The sequence below is a fragment of the Pezoporus flaviventris genome, unplaced genomic scaffold (assembly GCF_033815535.1).
Source record: "Pezoporus flaviventris isolate CSIRO_AGI_PZ_B2104156 unplaced genomic scaffold, CSIRO_AGI_Pfla_v1 ptg000047l, whole genome shotgun sequence".
NCBI classification, from domain to species: Eukaryota; Metazoa; Chordata; class Aves; order Psittaciformes; family Psittacidae; genus Pezoporus; species Pezoporus flaviventris.
The window spans coordinates 16,717,849-16,740,068 of NW_026892595.1; the positions used below are offsets into that span (position 1 = coordinate 16,717,849).

At 40.2% G+C, this 22,220-nt stretch overlaps 1 protein-coding gene across 3 annotated transcripts in view; it reads right to left on the bottom strand.

Moving 5' to 3' along the window:
* Positions 1 to 3,774: 3,774 nt before the first annotated feature.
* The window catches only part of CALCR (calcitonin receptor), a 169,766-nt gene continuing 151,320 nt past the window's right edge, over positions 3,775 to 22,220 (bottom strand). For 2 of the 3 annotated variants that reach the window (XM_061468487.1, XM_061468488.1), the window contains 5 exons: positions 19,701 to 19,761; positions 19,536 to 19,602; positions 17,401 to 17,619; positions 9,977 to 10,018; positions 3,775 to 4,270 (listed from right to left, as the gene is read on the bottom strand). In XM_061468487.1, the coding sequence (XP_061324471.1) occupies positions 4,049 to 4,270; positions 9,977 to 10,018; positions 17,401 to 17,619; positions 19,536 to 19,602; positions 19,701 to 19,761 (611 nt within the window). In that variant the 3' untranslated portion in view covers positions 3,775 to 4,048. Of the gene's footprint in view, positions 4,271 to 9,573; positions 9,854 to 9,976; positions 10,019 to 17,400; positions 17,620 to 19,535; positions 19,603 to 19,700; positions 19,762 to 22,220 lie in introns of those variants that run through there. The other variant, XM_061468489.1, reaches the window with a different exon arrangement.

The following is a 22,220-nucleotide window of genomic DNA, read 5'->3' on the forward strand; positions in this document are numbered from 1 at the left end:
TAAATCAGTTGTCCTTTACTAGGTTGAGAGGAACATGCTGATCACATTTCTGAGACACAGAAACACTTCCGTTAATTTTCACAATGATGCTCTGAGTACTTAATAAAGGGGTGCTTAAATATAGATTCGTGATTCATCTGGAAGTACCTGCAAAATTTGGTGCTGCACAGAAACATATGCAGGACATGATAAGGATACTTTGAACTTAAACCTTACATGTACCTTAATTACTTCAGCTGCCACAGAACTACAGGTGTCAAAGCAGCATAACTCTGGCACCATCCTAAATCTCATGGTTGGCCAGGGACTTCAGTTTCACTAGGTTAGTTGACTAGGGACATGTTCTTCCTCCCGAGGTAGTGTTTAAGCTGGAGGTCTGACTTTCCTTAGTGCTGGCCTATGACATTTGCTCTGTAGGACTCAAGCTTTCATTTTGCCAAGTCCCTCTGAAGTGAGTGGTCCTGGAGCAAGTACAATGGTACATTGTAATGACCCAGCTGCCCCAGGAACTCAAAATTCACCGTTGGCCGCTACCATTATCTGCAAACTCTCTTCTTCTTTTTGTTTCTTTGGTTTTGGTTTTCGGTTTTCGGTTTTGTTTTTTTTTTTCTCCCATGTAGCTAGTAATGGGTCCAGATTGCACCCGGTAGAGCTCAGGTCTCCTATGCTGCCAAAGGGCAGAGAGGGCATGCTCACACCCTGCAGTCTCAGTGGCTTGGGATCAACTACTGTTTTGATGCAAATGACATTTATGTTACAAATGCACACATTTTTTAGCAGCAATCAATTAACTGCAGATTTAGCTAAACAGTCAGATACATCTGACTTTTAAAAATCCAAGCACTTGAAAAGCAGATACCACCACATTGTTACTGTTTAGGATTTGCATCTTTGAAAAATGGCTCAGAGTTTGTCTATTGAGGTTGGCAAAGTATGGAGGAGGATTTGGGAAAAGAGGACAAAAAGTCATCACATTTGTATGGCTGATTTTATCCCAAAACAAAATTATTTTGCTACATGAGCCCCTTGTAATGGCAATACTGGCAAATATCTAAGGTAGTGTTATTGCTAAGAATTTTAATACAGAGAAAATAGACTGTTCTACCTTTGTTGCTATTTTATTTCAGCTAAAACATATTTATTAAGTAAATCAAATAAAAACCCAAGTCTTAATTTCAGCATCCCATGACACAAGAAGTCTTTAAATTTGTTCTGTGTTTCTGTATGTAGGAAAGAATCACAACCAGCATCTACCTCATAGATTTAGTTGCTCAGACAAAGCAACCACACAAACCCTTCTGCCAGAGCAAATGTTCATTAAACTGGGTTTTCATGTGTTGTGTGTGGTGTTTGAGAGGAAACATATAATTTCCTCTTAAAATACACCTTGAATCCACAATTCAAATGTCAGATCGTTTCTTACTTTTTGATACACTGATGCTTTAAATATGCATTTCTGCTGTTCCCGTGAAATGTGTTAGAGACAAAACACCCTACTGTCAAGATATTGTAATTACTGAGGTCATATGCACATTCCTAATATTACTGTCACTAGTGTATGGTACTATTTATAAAGCAGAGAAGTGAAATTTACCTTATGCATATAATGACAATATTTCAAACCATCTTGAGGTGAAGAAAAAATTTCTATCCGAAAATATTCTGATTAGAAATTACTCAGTAAGTACCTCTAAAACACATTCTTTCCTGCAAAGCCCGAGGGTGATGCCAACCCTAAACTCAGTATGTAAGGTAGACCAAATTTTTATGGCTGCAAATCATCATCCCTCCACTGAAACAAAAGCTGCCATAAAGACTGATGTAATCACACAGTGTTTCCACACTTGAAGCTCAAACTGAGTTCTTAAACCCCAGATCCTGAATTTCGCTTTTCAAAGCATTCTACTGAACAGAGCAAGGAAATGTCATTAGTGAAGAAAGAAAACAACCACTACAATGGCAAAACATTTCCATTTTGTACATCCATATGAACATAACAGACTGTGAAACAAGTTGCACTTTCATGTTGTAAACATGTACATTACTAAAATCAACATGTTCATTATTCATTATTAAACTCCATATTATGCACGCTTCTTTTACCATCAGCTCATTTGTGTCTTTAGAAACTAGGAATGTCTTCTGCAGCAGTCCTGGGAAGTGCAGTGTGCCTCAAAGCTATTCAGAAATACAGCATTCATGGCAGATTCACTTTATTTTCTTTAATGACTAAATCCTCCACTTCCCATTGTTCACAGGTAAAAGTAGAAATAGCAATATGCGAAATACTGTTGTCTGAAAAAATAACTACCTTCATATTCCTTGAAGTCTGAAAAACAGGTATGTGGCTTGAACAAATGCACACGATAGTACATTCTTGCAAATGTTCCACTGGATTAATCATGGGATGATCTGCAATGACAGTGGTCAGTTAGTTTCCGTTCCCCAGCTCCTCTCTTGCTCTACAGTCACGGTGCTGGCAGCTCACTCCTCACACTTGAGAGGAAGCTTTAGTAATGCACAGTGGCTGTGTGCATGTGCTGGTGGCACAAGCGGAGCAAACCCCTTCCCTGCAAGGCATTGCCTCATGTACAAACAGTGAGGATTCAGTCGTAGTGCTCTCATAGTGCTGGGTGTATGCTTGTCCCCCACAAACTCATTCCCGGAAGGAACTTCTCCAGTGAGATGGTGACTTGTGTAGATAGACATGTACAGAAGACCTCCACTTACTTCAAATTTACAAAAGAAGAGTAAATCTTAGGGTCTAGCTGTGCCAGCGAAGGAAAAGCTGAGCCTGGCTGAACACAATATGTAAAGATGGTTTCAAATCACTAGGGATGAAATTGTCTCCCGTTTTCAAGGTCTACGCTGAACTGTATTGCATAAGTCATTCCTGAACACTGAAGAGAGTTCTTCACTGCTCATCTAAGTCAATGGGGATTTGTCTGCTAATTTCAGAAGAATTTCAAATAGATTATCGATGTTTATGGCAGGACTAGTTTAAGATTAGGCACTCTGAACCAGATTCTAAAACCAGATACCTCCTGTGCTAAGACATCAATTTGACATCTCTTACCTGCGATCCTTTACTGCTATGGTCATAATTTTATAAGAGACAAGAACTCATTTAGCATTCATCTCAGAATGGCTATTAAAGAAAATAATGATTTCCAAACAAATTTCCCAGCTTATTCAGAGTGAAAGAATCGTGGCTTAATGATGAGTTCCTGGGAAGAGTGATAGGTTGAAAATTTTTCCTATAAATAAAAATTTTTGATCTATCAGTACTGTTAACAAAAACTATTTTGAGATGCCTTCAGGACTTGTTTGATGCAGCCTAAAGAACTGATCTGTTTCTCTGAAGGCGTTTGAGATCTTGGTATGCAATGTCTATTTCACTTTCCTTTGCTTTATGCACCTGCTAATGGGATGATAATATTTTGGGGTATCCTGTAGGGATGGTAATAATTTGGGCATCCCTTGAAGATCAAGATCTGAATACTTTGGAGAGACCCTTTTTCTGTTCATATGTTTGATTTGTCTTGCAATGTGCAAAACCTTTTAAGCAGTCACTGAGCTTATTAGAAGGGGGAAAACAAAGGACTCCAAGCTAGTTACATCTTGTGAAAGTTGATAGCTCAAAATCTAGTGTTAAAGGAAAGTACTGAAAGCAAAAAGTACTGAAAGGTTCCAATTGCCTTGTACCTGTTCTTTCTTTCCAATTTATTATGGGCTACCTGGCACTTACTACTATTTACTACATGTCACTCCCACGACTGGTATCAGGAAATGTGAAGATTACATAGCCCGGATAGTAGGTCCATGCTCACTCCCTGCTGAAGTGCACAGGAAGAAATGCTATTCCCAGGTCTGCATCAGACTCCCTCTGCGCCATTGCTGTCAGAGGCTGATGTGGTTTGACAAGTATGTGTTTTCACCTGGTCTTGACCTCTGACACAGCGGCTTGGATTTGCACACTCCCACCCTTGTCCCCACTTTGTTCACAAGTAGAATGTGAAATGATGTATTTGCAATGGCTGGTGCTGAGCTAGGCAGATGTCTCCCCAGATTTTAATGCAACAAGTTCAGAGTCCTCTATGTATCTTCCATTTAACTGTTCATTGTTGGAATCATGATGGTACAAGTAGACAGGGACCTCCGTGATAGATGTGGCAGTGTAGGAGGTAGATCGCGTGGAACAGTGTTCTCGGCGCCTTTGGCCCCACTGAGTTTTGTACTGTGTCCACTGCCTCTTCAAAGCTCCTTGTACCTGTTAAAGAAACACATAGCTAGGCATAATCTAAATCCCTATATGAGACGTTCTAAAATATGTTGAAGGAAAGAAAGGAAAGGAAAGGAAAGGAAAGGAAAGGAAAGGAAAGGAAAGGAAAGGAAAGGATTTAGGTCTAATTCCATTAGGTTCAATCTATCCCTCTCCTCACCACTGCTCCCAGTTCCAGAAGCAGTAGCAGTTGCTCAGGTCTCAGCCTTAACTCCCTCGCTACTTACCCTATGGTAGCAATTACAGTTTCTGCAGTTGCTGCTTGTGAAGAGAGGGTATAGGTGATCTGTTCCCACAAGAGGTAAATGTGAAACAGACTGCTACAGGGGAATACAGCAGAATGCTACAGTAGAAGAGAGAAAAGGAAGGAGGGATGTGGATTAAAACCTATCTGATGCTGCAGTTGGATCCTTGCCCCTGGAACGGCAAATGCATTGTGATCCCTGAAGAAACTTAACCTTGAGCACAACTGGCCATGAATGGCAAGTACACTTCAAGAGCTTTCCGGGGGTAATTTTGTAGAAAGAGTTGGAGGATTAGTACTGCAAAACAGAGGTTTTGTTCAGGTAATTTAAGAGCAGGTTATGTGCTGGCAAAAAAAATAGCATTGGTCATAGCCCTCTGCATCACAGAAAATCTCAAACTTTGGGCATTAACCTTCTAGGAATAAAAATATTTTATTCAACATTTACATTAAGAGTGATGTTATATATATGGTGCTAGGAGATGACTTGATCTATTGAGTCCTTCCAGGGAATAAGAATCCCTTCTCTGACTGCATATTCAGGTGTGCTGGCACTCACACTGTAACTAATGCTGGACACAGTGAGGATAAAGCAGAATTCTTGGGTGTGCAGGGCTGCTCTGCAAACCTGCAGCTATCTCTTCACCACCACCACCAGGGTCTTTAGCACCTCTAGCCACCATGAACCTCTGGCCTTCTGTCCCTAAGTATCGAAGTGTTTTCATTTCACAGCAGTTCATCCATTCAGATTTATCTCAGGGTCTTTAGTGAAGATGGCAAGAACATGCTCTTATAGCCTTCCTGTTCCTCTCCTATCTATCTCCCTTCCCCTGCCCCTTGCATAGACCTCAAGGCTTTGATGGCTCTTGTATAGGAAGAAAAGCTGCTGTGAAGGTGATGAGCTCCTTCTGAGTTCTCAAGCTGCTCTCATTAGAACTGGACCACTAGGGCAATCACATGTCTGGAGACAACATGTTTAACTGAGGAGGGAAGAACAAAGTCACTGAGTCTTAAAAACCCTGCCATGAGGAGCTTATAGTTTTCTTCTCAGAAGGGAATGACACTTAAACTGTATGTACGGTCAAGGAGAGAACAGGCACATCCCTTCCAGTTCAGTCCACAATTAGGAGTGCCATTATAAAGGTTTAAAAGGCTCCACAGAACAGTGAGAGCACAAGGTCAAAGCAGCTGTGTTTTTATTCTCTGTTGAACTGCTGGCCCATGCAGGAATCTGGCCACAAATGGATAATGGATAGTACAAGCTGCTGCACTTGAGCAAAACAACGTGTTAATCTAGATTTCTGCCACGATTCCAAGGATCTCAGATGATCATAATTCAGTGCCAACTAAAACTGGCCATGCATAGATTTTAAATGTGTAAGAAGCATTACTGAAAATCACACGCATGGCTATAATGCATTAACGACCAAAGAGGCTCCTGGGGACCAGGAGGGGCAGAGTGATGACTGCCATGCTTTCTGCTCTGATAGCAGATGAAAGAAAGTAAAGTCAAAAGAAATTAAAAGCACGAGTTTATTTGCTCTGCCTTTTAGGATTTTAAAGAGTTTTCTATTCCCTATTAGCCATTCATGCCTCTCTGGCACACAAGATATATGGTTGGGTTTTTCTTCCAAACAGACTTTCCATTTTGCTGGCCAGCCTTGAAGTCTAGAAACAATCTCAGGCCTGGAAATATGGTCTGGTGAGCAGACTATTGCAGAGACCTTGTATCATCTGTACAACAACTGTTGTTGTTGGACAGAGAACCTACAGTGTTGCTGGACACTGAGATTTATTTATGAAAATGCACAAGAAAATCAGTCATTTTAAAAGTCACATGCAAACCCGTTGTTTATGTGTTCTTCCACTTGAATGAAGGCATCAGCACAGCTATTTATATTTTTACATTTCTTTCTACAGATGGGCTCATGGCACTAAAGTGAGATAGGTGAGGTAGTAGGCAATGAATGCAACATAAAACACTGTCAGGTGGTACTGCGTTTAGCATTGTTTGTCCTGGCTAAACTTCATGTATTTCAGCCTTGAAGTTAAATATTCCAGTAGGAAAAAGTAAATCCCAGAGTATTCAGGCTCCTGTAGTACTAAAATTAATCTCCTTGCCCCACAAGGAATTTTCTCATGAGCACCAATTTTGAGCTCTATGGCAGCAGATGTACACAGCAGCTTGGAAACAATCTCCTGCCATGACTGAAGACCAGACTGTGGCTTTGGTCTATGTCTTTCTGCACACAGCAAGACTGGGGGAAGTTACCTCAGCTTAGTTTTCTTGGGCAACCAAACTCAGACCAGCACTCCCTTTGTGGGAGGACCTAATACCATCCTGGCATTCATTAGTCTGTTGCTGTTCTTCTATAGGTTTTGTGCCTTATATATCTACATATTGTGTAATTGCAGGAATAAATGCTACTCTAGCACAGCTAGTGTAGTTACATAAACTTGCTTGATGTTTACTGGTAATGTGCTGATGCAAGTAGCACCAGACTCTCTTCAGTCCATATTAGAGAGGTGTCATCTTTGACTCTCTGTCTACCTATAAGAAAATAACGAGTGGGTTTCTTAGCATCCCTGCCACTGGCTATGTTAGTCAGTCTGGAAGTCTGAAGCAGATACAATAATTCTGAAAACGGGTGTAATGGTGAAAAGTACCCAAGCACCACCAAAAATCACTCTCAATATGCCTGGAAACCTGAATTCCCATGGCCGTTTGTTCTTACTGCCCAACACTGATGAATGTTTTCTGATAGCTGCTCAACTGTTAATCCTAAAAGGAGTCATTAATCCTAGATGCAGTGTAGAGCTACTTGGAGATAGGTAAGCTGTCCATGAGATTACTTATGGAAGCAATAAAGTACAAAACTGGAAGCAACATTTCAATATCACATTAATTTTTATCTCATTTTGGCATCATCCTTTCCAGATGTGTCCCTTCAGTGATGTCTCGCTGACAATTTATCTATTCAAAGTGGGTATTCAGATAAGAGCCTTTCACAAGGAAGAGGCCTTTTTACTGTGGGCTGCCAGATGTGTCTAAAAGGCTTTCAGAAGCAGCTAGGGGTTTGGTGACTATTGCTGTTTTTTAAGATTTGGATCTAGACCATGCAGCTTCAGTCTATGTAAGGAATGACTGGCTGCTATTGTTGCTTCCTGAAAGCAGTTCAGTCAATGCAGAAGTCCACAGATTGCAGTGCGTCTCTGAGGTTGGACATCTGAATATCATGTATTAATGTGGTGTATTTTCTTAATACAAATACATTTATTCTGAATTCTAAATTAAATGTAATACAACATTTAGTGAACAAAAAAAGAACTGTGTATTTGTTTTAGACTAATTTTCATTCATGGAATGTGGCTTTTAGTTTTCTGCCTTGCATACTATAGATTAGTTCATACGACAGGTAAATTCATCCATACCCTGCAATCTAATTTTGAATTAAATTTTATGTATGGTCTACAATGATGCTGACAAACAGATGTTCCAGATATATTCATTATTGCATAACTTGAAAATTGTATTCCTGGTGTTGTAAATGTGGATTTGTTTTTCTGACACTGGCATTGCCAAAAGTACTTCGGAATTAGAGCTATCAGAGGAAACATATCTAAGAAACAAAAAGCCTTTAAAATACATTATGTTTTCAGTGCATTTTCTTGCAGCCTTTCCTCACTTTTAGCGTTGCTACAGCCTTTAATCTAGGCACAAATCTATATGTTCTAATTAGAGTTGGAGAATTACGGAGTCATCAACCTTTTTTACACTACAGCTACCCAATATGAAGCAAATTTGTTTTTCAAAATCTAATCTGAAAGAAAAGTAAGGTGATGCTGGGGAAAACTAAGAAGGAAGAAGACAGTGTTCAAGACCGTGATTTTTGGGTAACACATTGTTTGGAGGCAAGTGAGAACATGCTAGAGCACTGCCTGTACATATCTATGCAGTCATTCCTATGGGGAAAGGTTGTTTCAGAAACTACTTGGCTACTACTCTTCTTTCTCCATGCCAGGTCCTCCCTACCAGGGAGAATTGGTAGTTTTTCTGTGTTTCCAGGGCATGGAGATTGGACTGTGCCAGAAAGGGATGATAGTAAGGAAGAAGGATGAAAGTGTTACTAGCCTGCAGATTCTGGGGACAGAAAAGTGATAGGAAAAGAGTTGTACATCTCTCCAGCTTTGTTTAATTGGGTCCATGAAACCATGAACTTCTGCAGCATGATCTTTACAGCTATCATTTGATGTTAGGTTGTGGTGTCATTAGCTGCTCATGCTTTGTCATTCTTTTGTATGTCTCCTGAGAAGCCATGCTACAGAATTACAGCAGGAGGCCTTTAATCTTTTCTACTGTTGCACTTTTCTGTATGTTTATGCAGGGAGCCAGCCAGAGGGAAATGGACAGTGATGCTGACAAGTGGTGGCAGAATTTAATACTCTCTGCCATACTGAAAGTTAGCAAAGCAGCCAGTAGCACCTTATCAATAACATAATTTGCTTCAAGTCGCTATCAAAACATCAGCATGGCCACATCATTACTTGGGATTTGGGGATAAACAGGAGTACAAATATCTCTTTAAGTTGACATACTGAGTGTTAACATCACAAAGTTTGTTCCATATCTAATTCAGCTGCTCTGATTCAAAAATAACTTTTTAAAGAACTTCCTAGCTTGGCTAAGATAGGTGGTGTTTTATTTTGCTACAGCTGAATGCTCCTGATATATTTTTCTGCTAACCGCCTTTGGAAAATGGCTCACTGTAGGAATTTAAATGGTTCTTGACATATTTTAATCTGCTATTTTTTTTTTTTTGTTAAGAAAAAACAACCAAAAGGTAATGAAGTGGATCTAAATCCAGCTACAGGTACATACAATATTGATCCAGCTGTAAGAGAATGGGAGACATCTTCGCCTCAAGTGCTTTTATTTTTCAATTACTATGTGAAAAACACTGACCTTAAAAAGGCTAATCCTCAAAGGAGCGAAAGTAATCATACTCCTTCAGGCTCCTCTACTCTGACAGTGCTACAGGGGATAACATCTGCCATGGCTCTGACGCTAAAAGCAGCACAGGGCTCTCCAGGACATGCCCCTGCAGATCCCCACTACTTCTTATGGGGCACCCTCGTCCTTCCCACTATTCTGGGGCAGAAACAGAAGCAGAGTATTCTTCTTTGCTTAGACTTCCATCTCAAAATTGCAGCTGGTAGGGGTAGAATATCAGGCCTGTCCCTCTTTTAGGTAATGGTAGCACTCCTGATTCATCTGCTCAGAGAGGCTCAAGTCTCGCTCTGCAGAGATCTTTCAAAAATGCATGCTGCTGCCTGTTTATAGAGAGTAAAAAGTGACATGTGGTTTCAAAGTTTACAGTGTGGCATGATTAATGAACACTACTGTGACTATTTTTCAGGTTCCATTCATTTGCTATATTTCACATGCTTACCTCACCATTGAAGAAGCAGAATATAGTTGCCACAAGTAAGCCCTAAGAGAAAGTAAAAGAAAAGTTTAGAGATCAGAATATGCAAAACTTTTTTGGTGTTTGGAAATTTGGACTTCATGGGTACAAGACAAAAATCATTAGTCCACTTCCTCTGCATCGCAGAACCTTCACTTAACCTCCCCCTCTTTCACAGTTATCTTATTACATTCATTTTTTGTCTTTCAACATATTTTAACATTTTTCTATATCACTAGCTGTCCTGGTTTCAGCTGTAACAGTGATTTTTTTCTCCTTCATAGTAGCTGGTGCAGTGCTGCATTTGGCTTTAGTCTCAAAACAATGATGATAACACACAGATGTTTTAGTTGTTGCCAAGTAGCACCTACCCTGATCAAGGACTCTTTAGTCTCTCATGATCTGCCAGTGAGGATAGGCACAAGAAGCTGGGAGGGAGCAGAAACAGACACCTGACCCAAACTAGCCAAAGGGGTATTCCATACCACAGCACGTCATGCCCAGCATATAAACTGGGGTGAGTCCCAGAAAGGATTGTTGCTTGGGCTGAGCTGGGTATCAGTCGGTGGGTGGTGAGCAATTGCATTGTGCATCACTTGTGTTTATTGTCTTCTTTTTTCCCTTTTCCCTTTGAGTTTTATATTTTCTCCCCTTGTTATTTCCATTATTATTATTAGTAGTAGTAGTAGTAGAGTTTTTATATTATACTTTAGTTACTGGACTGTTCTTATCTCAGCCTGTGGGACTTACAGTCTTTTCATTCTCTTCCCCATCCCAGAGTGGCTGCATGGTGCTGAGTTACCAGCTGGGCTTAAAACAGGACACTAGCATTTATAGATTATCTAGTTTGGCTATGAAGTTATTTTTGTACAAGAGGCCTGGAAAAGGAAAATTAAACTGTTTGTAATGTAGGTCTATATTTTGCTTAGAGTGGAGTACCACACTGCACTGACCTTGCTGAAAAGCTGGCAGAGGACTTGTGTCCTATATGTTGCCAGAGTGCAGTTACCCCAGTTAAAAGCTCTTGGCCAAGAAGAATCCTTCTGCACCAGGAAGGCTTTAAATTGAACTGCATGTCAGGATAAATGAATTTGTATGTGTGGCATCATGATGGATGGAGAGGATGTGAAAAGAGGTATAAGTGGTTAGAAAAAGGAAAAAAAAGAACCAAAACACAACAGTTGAGTTAGAAGGTGGTGGTTGAGGGTGGCGCAGAAAATAGAGAAGAGAAATTGTAGATCAGAGCTGAGTCCTAAATGGCTTAAAATTAATTTAATTATTGCCACGGTGGTTCAGATAACATTTCACTACTGCTACAAGATTAAACAGGGTGAAGGTAGAAACATAAGGTGGGAAAGTGTGTAATTAGTAAGAGAAAATTCTTGCACATAGAGCCTGCCGCTCAGAATCATTTAGTTACACTGGTCCACATACTAACCACACTTGCTCTTATTAAAATAGTGTTACATAGCATCGCTGGGAGCCAAATTCCTTCATTTTAAATTACTTAGAGCAGTTATTATAAACTAAATGTACAGCAGTTTGTGAAATGGAGGGGAAAACTGCAGTACAATAGCTTGTGTTCCCAAGAGCTGCTCTGAAGGGCTTTACAGCTGTATCTTTTTTATAAACCCTCATTTAACTCATTGCCAGTTAAATTGTAGCTAATGCTTTGTTAAAACGTCTTGGACTCACAACTGCGTATTTTGGATGACAAAAGAAGGGTAAGAAATAACTGTTTTAACAAAATACGTATTAGAGATACACAGGCTGGTTTGAAGAGGTGCTAACCACTGCAATTTTGGCAATTATTTTACTCCAAAAATTTTTTTCTACCAGAGAACTTGTAACGTGACATGACTTCAAATATCAACACAGAAAAGCACGTGTGAGGAGGAGGAAGGGTAGACATAGTGAGAAAAAAAAACGTTTCTTTTCATGCTTTGGTAAAACAGTGAGTATTCTCAAAACCCTCAAATCCCAGTATACAATATACAATGCACAACAGATCGTCCATTAGCTCTGGTTCGAGAAACGCCACAGAGAAGTCAACCAAAACCTTACACCTTTAAAGCAGGACTTTGTCAGACCACAGACTCCTAAATGGAAAATTTATGCAAGGAGAGCAAATGCGTCACTTCCCAGGGGCCTATATTGATTTTTCTCTTGTGCTGCACACACTGCAGTAATTTGCAGAGTCTTGCAAAACATCTGCTGTTTTGAACTGCATGGTACATGGCTGCAGCAGGGGTCTTTTTGCTAGTTTGCCAAAGTATGTTTTTATTAACAGCAGTCAGCTAGCAAATGAAATGTATCTATCTTGATCTCCTCTGGGAGTAGGGACGCTCAGTGGACAGTCCACATGAGGCAGACATGAAAGACAGCAGGAGGAGAGGAAGAAGCAGAGAAATTTTTTAAGTCTGTTCTTCAGCAAAGGTGCTCAGGGGGAATTCGGAAACTGCAGTTCACCTAAAGGCAGAAACTGAACCTGAACTATTGAAGTGAAAGCATTTTCCATTTCAGTTCCTGTATAATACTTGAATTCCTCTTCTACACCCTGCAATTGCTCTACTTGTCTTCTGTTGTAGAGTGCTGCTCCCTTAACTAGCATTTTTTCGAGCCAACTTCAGACAGCAAAGCTAAAGAGGAAGCTGCGGTGATGCCTCGTATCCCTGCTAATTGCTCTTCTGGTCTGGAGTGAGTTGAGAGCACATCTGGCTCCTTGTTATTTTGAGACCATGTAGATGGTACATCTTGGGCTGAAGAAATTATTTTCTCCAGTTTGTCTTATATTATGTCTCATTGCTCTTCTTGCACTAGCAACAGCCCTCTGGGCTCTTCCAGCGCTATTTCTATTTCCATTTTATCATGAAGTTTTGCCCATGGCTCAGTACTACTGGTATCTTCAGCTGTAAAGCTATAGACCTATCAGTAACAGACACAACTTTGTCTTTTCAGAGTCAGGAAGGCTTAGGATGATGATAATTTTACAATGCATCTATTAAAACATGTGAAAGACTGGATGTAGGTTATTTCATGTAAGGCTTACAGGTTATTTCTCGTACCTCTTTGACATACATCTTCCATGTTATCTGTAACTGCTGTTGTTTTTTTGCTCAGGGTGCAATTCCTATTGAGGATGGGATCTCTAGGTCAATTATCTCTTTCTGCCACTGTGTGGAGTTGTCAAACTGACCTGTGACACGTTGTCTGCTGCCAGCAGGATAACTTTGGCTGTGGTACTGAAGCCAGAAATGAAGAATACATTTATTGTAATATTAAGGCCTTCAATGCCTTCGTCTGAAAAATCTTTATTTCTGGAACTATGTGAAGACCAGATGAATGTGGCTTTCATCCAAATCATGCCTTAGGGATCGTCCAGAGTCAGCGTCTCTGAGACCTTCATGTACCTTACTGGCGCCATAGTGAGTTCTTCCCTATGTCAAAGTGCCTATACTGGTCCAAGGACATTCTTTGCTTAACAGGTATTTAATTTCTATCTCACTCTCCTAGAAGACATGCATCTTGAAGAGAAGTTATGGTAATTTACTCAGGTTAAAAAGAAAAGAAAACAACTTAACAAGCAAACACTTCTGCAGACACTGCAAAATTATACAGGTTTTTGATACCTCACTTGTTTTTCTTCTAGCTTATGTCTCCGTAAAACAAGAAGTTATATATAGACATGCTTATTCCTGTTACTCCCGAGTATGTCCATGGCATTAGGTTCTGCCCTAATTACACGCTGTGCTGCTGTTTAGGCTTTAGTTGGATGATATATCCATTACTAATGGTAGAAGATGATGGTACATGTAATTATACAGGTGGCTATGCTATAAAAAAATCAGTTTGTGATTCTCTGTGTGGGCTTTGGTCCATGTCCATTCTCTTCTCACCTCTGGATCTGAATGGACAGCAAAAAAAAAAAAAAGGAAAAAAGTGTGGCCAAGATTTTTCATAGAAGTACTTCCCATTCCCATCTCTCTCATTTAAGCAGAGATAAAGAGCTTTGAGAGAAACAGTACTGTGTTCCTCATCCTCTTATTTCACAGCACATTCATATGGTGTCTGAGGCAAAGGACTGTGTTATAAAGTGTTCATTTATATTAGGTTAAATAAAATAAGCAAAGCAAAGAACATGTCTGCAGTTTCTGCTGCTACTGAGATGGGGAGATTGTCATGAGAGGGCTGAAGATGGGAGCCTACCTGCTGCAAAATGATGGAGACATCCCACGAACCAGAGCTCACACTTTGCTGCTTCTCTTACTCTCTGCTGGAGATTTCATTACTGTAATTTTGTACATGAATTTTGCATACAAAAATGACACTTTATAATAACTATCTTTCAGAAAAACATTTTCCCCAATTTTTATTGGCTCAAGATATTAGAGAGTTCTGAAATTAGTAATAACGCAAAGAAAAAGAACAGTAAGTAAAAAAAACACACCAAGAAACCAAACACTTATGTTTTCAAAAGCAGTCCTGTGATTTCAGCTTTGCACAGAAGGAGAAAGTGTTTCTGTTTGGTTTGACATCACAGAGGACACATTTATTTTTTATGACTAGAGTGTTGGAATGGAATGTTATAGGCTTTTTAGGGAAGACAGGACAGGCAGATGGGGAGGGGGTACAGCTATTTAATGTCAATTATATGCTAGAGAGTATGGAACTCTGTCTGGGGACAGATGATGAGCCAAAAGAGAGCTTGTGGGTCAGGGTCAAAGGAGTGTCGTGTCCTGACTAGAAGGAAATGCAACAGGAGGGCCAGGAAACCTCCACGGATGGATAAGGAGCTGCTGAGAAAACTCAGAAGGAAAATGGAAGCCTATTAAAGGTGGAAGTGAGGACAGGTGGCCTGGGAAAAAACAGGGACATTGTCCAGGAAGCTAAGGACCGGGTCAGGAAAGCTAAGGCCCAGTTAGAATTGAGTCCAGCCAGGGATGTCAAAGATAACAGGAAGGGCTTCTATAGGTATGTAGCAAACAAAAGACAGACTAGGAGTAATGTGGGCCTTTTCCAAAAGGAAACAGAACAAGGGATGCAGACATACAGCCATATTAAAAAAAAAACATGCTGCTTAAAATGGTGTGCATTGATTGATACAATTGCAAAAAGAGCAGGACAATTCCAATCCAGACTGGCTTCTGTTATTCAGAAGTGACTTTAGCAGAGGAAACCTAGCACATAACATCTCAACATGTTGTTTTTCAACTGTGAAAACTGTATCATTACACAGTTTCTTGTGGGAACAAATTCTCTCATTCATCATTTTCTATCCTCTGATTTTTACGATAAACTGCAGTGCTTGTTTGCACCATTTCTGTATACATGGACAATGTAACTGATATATCAACCATCATGTTCACTTAAAGCAGCGACGTGCTGGTGAAAAACTGTCTCTCTGTTTTAGAAAAGTCATAAAATATTAATCGTTTAACCAGTACAAGAAGCGGAGAATGTATTCTATTTTCCACCAAAACACATGATAATTGCACCCACGAAGCCTACTTGTATATGATTGACATGCCACGGGATGCAAAAACTGACAGACTGCTGCTAGCTGATGGAGAAGCAGGCTGTGCTGCTGTTTATGAGAGCAATAGCTAGCAGGGAAATACAGCCGTTACACAAGCTAATACAGTATCTGCTAATTACATAATCAGTCTTAGAAGAAAATGAGCACCAGAGGAGTTATTAGGTAGCTGGCTATCTTAAATATGCATACAAGAAATGTGTGGGAAAGGATTAAGGAAGTCTGGTTTAGAATACAATTTAAAACCTGCTCTAAGGAGAAAAGGGAGAGTCATATTTGGCTGCAGTTATCAGGACAACTCAATAGCCCTCCTGAAAGGTCAAATTGCACATGCTGTCGGGAAGCACACTGAGATTATATTGCAGAGTGTCAAGAGCTCTTCTATGAGGTCTGCATTGCTGTCCTGGTCTGGGGATAGCCCTGGGTGGTCTGTCTCCCTTGGCATGCCTAGTGGCCTCTTTAGGCACAGTGGCAGTGGGGCATGGGCAGCCCCTACCATGTGCCCATAACAGTGCCCCCAGCACCATCACTGCTGCTGAAATGAAACAAAATGTATTAGCAAGGGGCAACTGGGGTCAACAAGGCATGGAAAGACAACCACTCCTGATGACTGAAACAAGGGCTGAAGGAATCAACTGGAGATGCAATTGCCTCCTTTGATCCCTCACGTGATCCCATCCATCAGTACGACAATTACACAATACTTTGGCTTTGTTTATGGTTCTATTTTAACCTTGCTTGGTGACTTTCTATTGCATAATGATCATAATTAGGATTGTTAATTAAGATAATTAACATTCTTTTTGTAATTATCTGACAACCTCACATGATTTGAAAGATGTTTTAAGACTAAAATAATTACTGTAACACTTGATCTTACCCTAACTCACTAAAACTCTAAGCAAGTTGTCAACAGAAAAGTTATTTGGAGATATTCCTTTATAGCTCTTGAGACCAAAGAAGTGATGATGCAGGTAACAACAGAAGAAACAAATTCATTCTTTTTATGCAGAACTGAGGTACAAGATGGCATGCACTGTAAAAATAGACCTATAACTTTAGTTATTCTATGCACACACAGTTTTGAATGGATAAGGGTGATAAACCCATCTAAGATGACAGGATGGACAGATGTTGGTAGCATTATTTACCACTTCGCTTAAAGAAAAAGCAGAACTAATTTTTTTTAAGCTGTTTTCCTACTACAACATTAGAATAATTTGTGCATTTAGCTTAAGTATGAAAGGAAACAAGAAATGGGTCACTGTTCTCATCCATGTTGACCACTATTCACAAATGCATTAGAAATCTGCTTTTCCTAGTCAATATAGGACTGGATATATTAGAGTCAGTGAACCAGATAATAACAATGAATGATGCTGTATTTTCAACAGACTTATGAAATCAAAATGCCAGGCTTATATTTTAATTTAAACTGCCTAATAATGTAATTTTAACTCCTAAATGAAGCTTCATTGTCTGTCTTCTCTTCTGTGTGTTGGCATTCCCTCTGTACAACAGTCTGTATACACAGCTAATTTTAGTATTAACCTCACAGCACCAGTTTCAGTCACTTTGAGCACTTGAACAGAAATCGCATTGGAACATAAAAGCCCTCTGATCTCAGTTTTCTCTCATCAGTTTACAGATAGTGTCACCTGATAATTTTACTACTTTTTTCATTGTTTCCCCTATCATTGTGCTTTATGCAGTGATGCTAGACCTGCAAAGGCAGATAATGCAATAATGTGAAAGTGGTTGGTAAAGAACCTCAAAACCACAGTCATGCTCAGTTTCAGGGCAAAACAACTGACAACAACATTTTTGGCTAAAGCAAGCACCTAACCTAAGCTGAAGTTACTACTGTATAACATACCTGGTAATGCATTAATATATGCATGATGTAATCATATATTTCTCCAGCGAGTCGGTTTTCAGGTCTCCAGGGAATGATAACAAACTGAATTCCTAGCAAGGGCACCAAGATTAAAGTGGCTCTGACAGCTTTCATATACATGTTGGACTCAGCACGGTGGGTATCTCTTAGCTTTGTCACCAAAACTCGGACAATGTTAAGCAAAAAGAAAAAATTGACCTGCAAAAGCAAAGCCATTATAGATGAAAGCATTAAAATTAAACAGACATTCAAAATAAAAATGCAGAGCATATAAAAGACAGTAAAACGTAACTTTCTAGTTTTATTGAAGCTCATAATGGGCAGCTCCTTGGGAGTCAGGCCTTGGGAAGTACTTTGAATGCTTTCAGAAAGGAGGTGTTAAGCTGCGCTGTATGCTTCCCTTAAGAAGCCTAAAGTGTTCAGTTCTAGGAAGCATCGACTGTTTTAACACTGATGTGGGCAAATTCAGGATTTCCAGGGAAAAATTAATCTCATTTTTAAGTCTAAAGTTTAAATGAATGGATGAACTTTCTCCTAGGAGTAACCATGTCTCTCTTCTGAGTCTGAAAGTCAACTCGGGTATCTTACTTCAGTCCACACTGAAGATGTCTGCAGCCAGGTGAGACAAACCCCAGCATGACTTTGGGGGTATGGGACCTATGGGGACACACAGTTTCTCTGAAGAATGTCAATGCCCAAATTTCATAGATATATGAGAAATTTCAGTTGAATCTGTCAGAATAATAAAACATAAATCATGAAGCTTTGGTAAAGCATTTCATCACTTAACTACTGAGAGATCTTCAACTGTTTTACATTCGTGCCCTACTGGAAAAAAAAGAATAATAAATGACTTCTGGGGTCCCATTCAGCATTAAATCTAAACCTTATTCTCAATCCTACTTTGTCTTCACCTTCACTTTTAGAATTTATGGAGATAACTGAAAAGTAGAAAAGAGACTTTAAAAAGGTAAAAATCCTCAGCTTTTCTGAGTCAGTCTGTCACTATGGGGTTTTTAGTAGCAAATCACTGACAACATTCTGTAGACATTGACATCTTCACAAGAAAAATAATACTGGAAATGGCATAAGCACAGGCCAGAAATTATAATACCTTATTTTTAGAACAGTTAAAGAGTGCTTTTTTTCCATAAAACCAGTCCCTTCTTTTTTCTTTGTGGCTAAGTTTTACAGACTTGGAGCGTGGTGGTAAAAATAAAGGTTGAATGGCCTCTCCTAGAAGTTTGTAGGCATTATAACAGCAAAAGAAATCAAGATTGAACCAGTAAGCCCACAATAGATATAGGTCAATGGGAGCAGCAGACTATCTATGTAGCAGGGAGGAATGGGATTCTTCACACCGCTGATGTGCAAGACTGCTTCTCAAGAAAGGGTAGAAACATATTCAGGTTTTTCAGCTATTAGATCATTCATCACCCTACTATTTGATCTCCAAGGTAATTACTGCAGGTACATCCATGCAGATGTTTGCAAGCAAGAGACAGCTCAAAAGCTGAAAGTGTATCTTGTATGACATACTGAGGATGGCTTGGGTGAAATAAAACCCTTTCTGCACGTTTCAGGAAAGTCAGGGTTACTGTGTAAAATAGCACCACTGGCACAAGGTGCTATATACATACACATTGCTGAGCTGCACTTTGCATCTTGTCCTTCTACCGAGATAGTCCAGTCCAGTCCCTTCTCTGGACTAGTGAATCTCCCTACCTTTAGGCCATACCAGTTCAGTGACCAGTAAAACTTGTGCTGAGCAACCAGCCTGCGCTCAGTTCACCCCAGCTAAGGCATACCTAAATGTCTCACTGATGTCATATAAAGGCAGTACATTTATCACAAGTTATGCTTAAGTGACCTCCCTTATTTTCAAAATCAGTTATTGATTCTGTTTGCCTTAAAATCTGATTCTTTACTGTGAGGTCTCCTTATAGGAGTTGGTTTTGAAAGGTATTGTGCCTTTGTAATACTGAGTACAGAAAATCTCTAGCTACTTTCAGGCTTTGATCAAAACACTTGAAGTACAGGATCTTAGCTTCTGTACAGGTTAGCAGCATTCCTAAAATAATTATTAAACTATTGACGGAAAATAATATTCTTACCAATAAAGCTGCCATTACAGGTCCATGGACAATATAGAGCAAGTGCGTGTCAACACTCATCCAGCAGCTGGAGGGAAAATACACCATTAAAATTTATTTTTAACTCAAATCAAATTCATTACACAAATAATGCTAAGTTCCTTCAAAACCAGGCATACTACTCACTTGTCATTGAAGTATCTGGCTCTTGCAACAGCGTGAATAGATGCTGGCACTAAAGGGAACCCTGAAATGATTAAAGTTTAAGATCAGTCTTGGTATATTTTTAGTGTGAATTTCATGTGCCACACACACTAATGAGGCTCTTGGCCACAGAACACAAGCATGTGAAATCACAGCTTTCAGGAAAGAACCGCAGTCCTATCATTCTGAGTTCCCTAGTATTACTTCAACAGTAAGATGCAAAAGGGAAGGAAGTTTAAGGCAGGCCAAAAGGAGAAGCAAAGCCCACAGGCTGTGTTCTCCTGGGGTGTCACAAAGCTGCTGCCAGGCTCCCCCACACTGCTGCAGCTAGTGCAGCAGAGAGAGGTGTGAGCAGCCAGTGTGGGAAGGATGCAGGGATCATTCAGTTCTCAGCAGAGTATCCCCTTGGGAAACCAGAGACACTAGTTAGAAGCACGCAAATTACTATTGAGCAAGAGAGAGGCACACTACCTCACATGCCAGATTATGGAGCAATAACCAACAGAGTGAGGATCAGCTCTTTTGGAGCCTAAGGCAAGACAAAATGTTCGGAACCAGGTTTTCTGGGGATGGGGATTTGTGATATATTCTCTAGCTTCTTAGCCTCTGTACAGCCAAGCCCACCCCAAGCAGCTTTATCTCAGCAGGGAGAAGAGCTGTGGATACCGTAAATCGAGATCCCCTGAATTATCTGTGAAGCCTCAGGGGAGGCCACTGATCTGACAGGCAGTTGATAGGAGCAAATTTGCACTGTGCCAGAGGCTTGGGAATGTGCTATGTTAACAAACTGAAAGCCTCAAATTATTATTTCCAGCCTGACATTAATAGTGATAATCTGGTCCACTGCTGTCCATCTTCCTTCAGCTTGCTTGTATGTTGTGTCCCTCTCCAACAGGGTATAAACCTGGAACTGGGGAGTCTGCATGATTCTGCATGAAGTTTGTGCAACCCTGCACATACAGACAGCTGACCAGTGGGGAGATAATCTACTGCCTTGTCTGTTCTGGAAGAGAGCTTTGTGGACATCTTTGGTGATACTGCTGCCTTTCCCTATGAACCATGAACATTTTCCCTGAGCTTTGGGCATTCTACAACTATAAATATAAATGTGTGGAAAAGTCCTTCTGATACCTTTATTAGTCACAGTGAAGAACACGGCTGCTTGTTTCTTCAGCTGTTACGTGATTTCATAAACACTTTTAGAAGAGACAGAGAACCCTTAGCCAAAATCTGGGGAAGTCTCATATCAGAGCACAGGCCAGCTAATGCAGGAATGAGAATACAGTCAAAAAAGTATGTAAATAGGACACTGATGTCTCCAGGTATCTTTGAGCAGCAGCTACTTTACTGCCAAAAAAGGTTCTTACTGCAGTGAAACTCATGAGGACAATGCAGCTGTAGGAGAACAAACTGGACTGCCTTCTCCTTTATATATTGTTAGAAAATGATTGCTTGGCCTCTGGCTGCAGAACGCCTTTTTATGGGGGTGATGATGCACGGCAGAACTAAAAGCTCAGAACAGAATGAAAGGAGCTTCCAGGCTCAGGGTGAGCTTATGGGATTGACAGTTTGAGAAAATCCTTTTCATTTGGAAATGGAGCAAGCCTGGGCCAGTTTTGTTGACAGACAGATTGAAGTGCAATTTTAAAGGGGCCTTTCTGTAACAGCAAAAATTCTTCATCTGAAAGCTCTGGCCTGGAGTATCACAAGTAGTATGCCCCACATGATGCCAAGGGACCTTTTCTCTTCTGCTAAATGCATTAGCCTAGAATATTTGGCTCAACAAACTCACAAGGAAATCTTAAGATGCAACAGAAACTTTTCATTAGTCAGTTATGGGGTAAGAAGCTCATGGCTGTCTACAGCTGATATTTCCAGCTGCAGGCTGGATGGGCACTTGTAGGGCTAGATGTGCTCTGCTCTTGTAAAGGGCCAAAAGGCAGAGAGTTAATGAGAAGTGGAGCACCAAGGTTTGTTGGGTTTTGGTGGCATAATGTGTACTGCTCCGGGGGTCCCACCAACACATGGTGAGCAGAGAGTAACCTAGAAAAGGTCTTATCCCAGTCATCCCAGGAAAGTTATGGCGTATCTATCCCTTTAGGTAAACGCCAGGTCCTTTATGACGCAAACTGGCAATTATGTTTACTTGTATTTCCAGTTGAATTTGGAAGGCATTTTGTTTCAGCACTGTCCAAGTAAATAACTTCCTTTTCACTTTGTATGGATGAGGCTGCCTGAAGCAGCAAGAGTGGACTGTAGCTGGATGCATACATTTGATACTGCTTTCTTGCTCTGCAAAAGGGTGATTTCCTGACTCAGTGAAACAATAACAAATGAGAAATGACATCCTCAGCAGCACTTCCCAGCAAAGGGGTCACCTGAAGGCATCAGCATTGATATACATCTGCCCATGTCAGATTCTATTCAATCATCTCAAACCTTTTGTAGAAATCTTTTACACTTGCTCAGACTTCTATTTTCCTTATAAAGATATTTTACAAA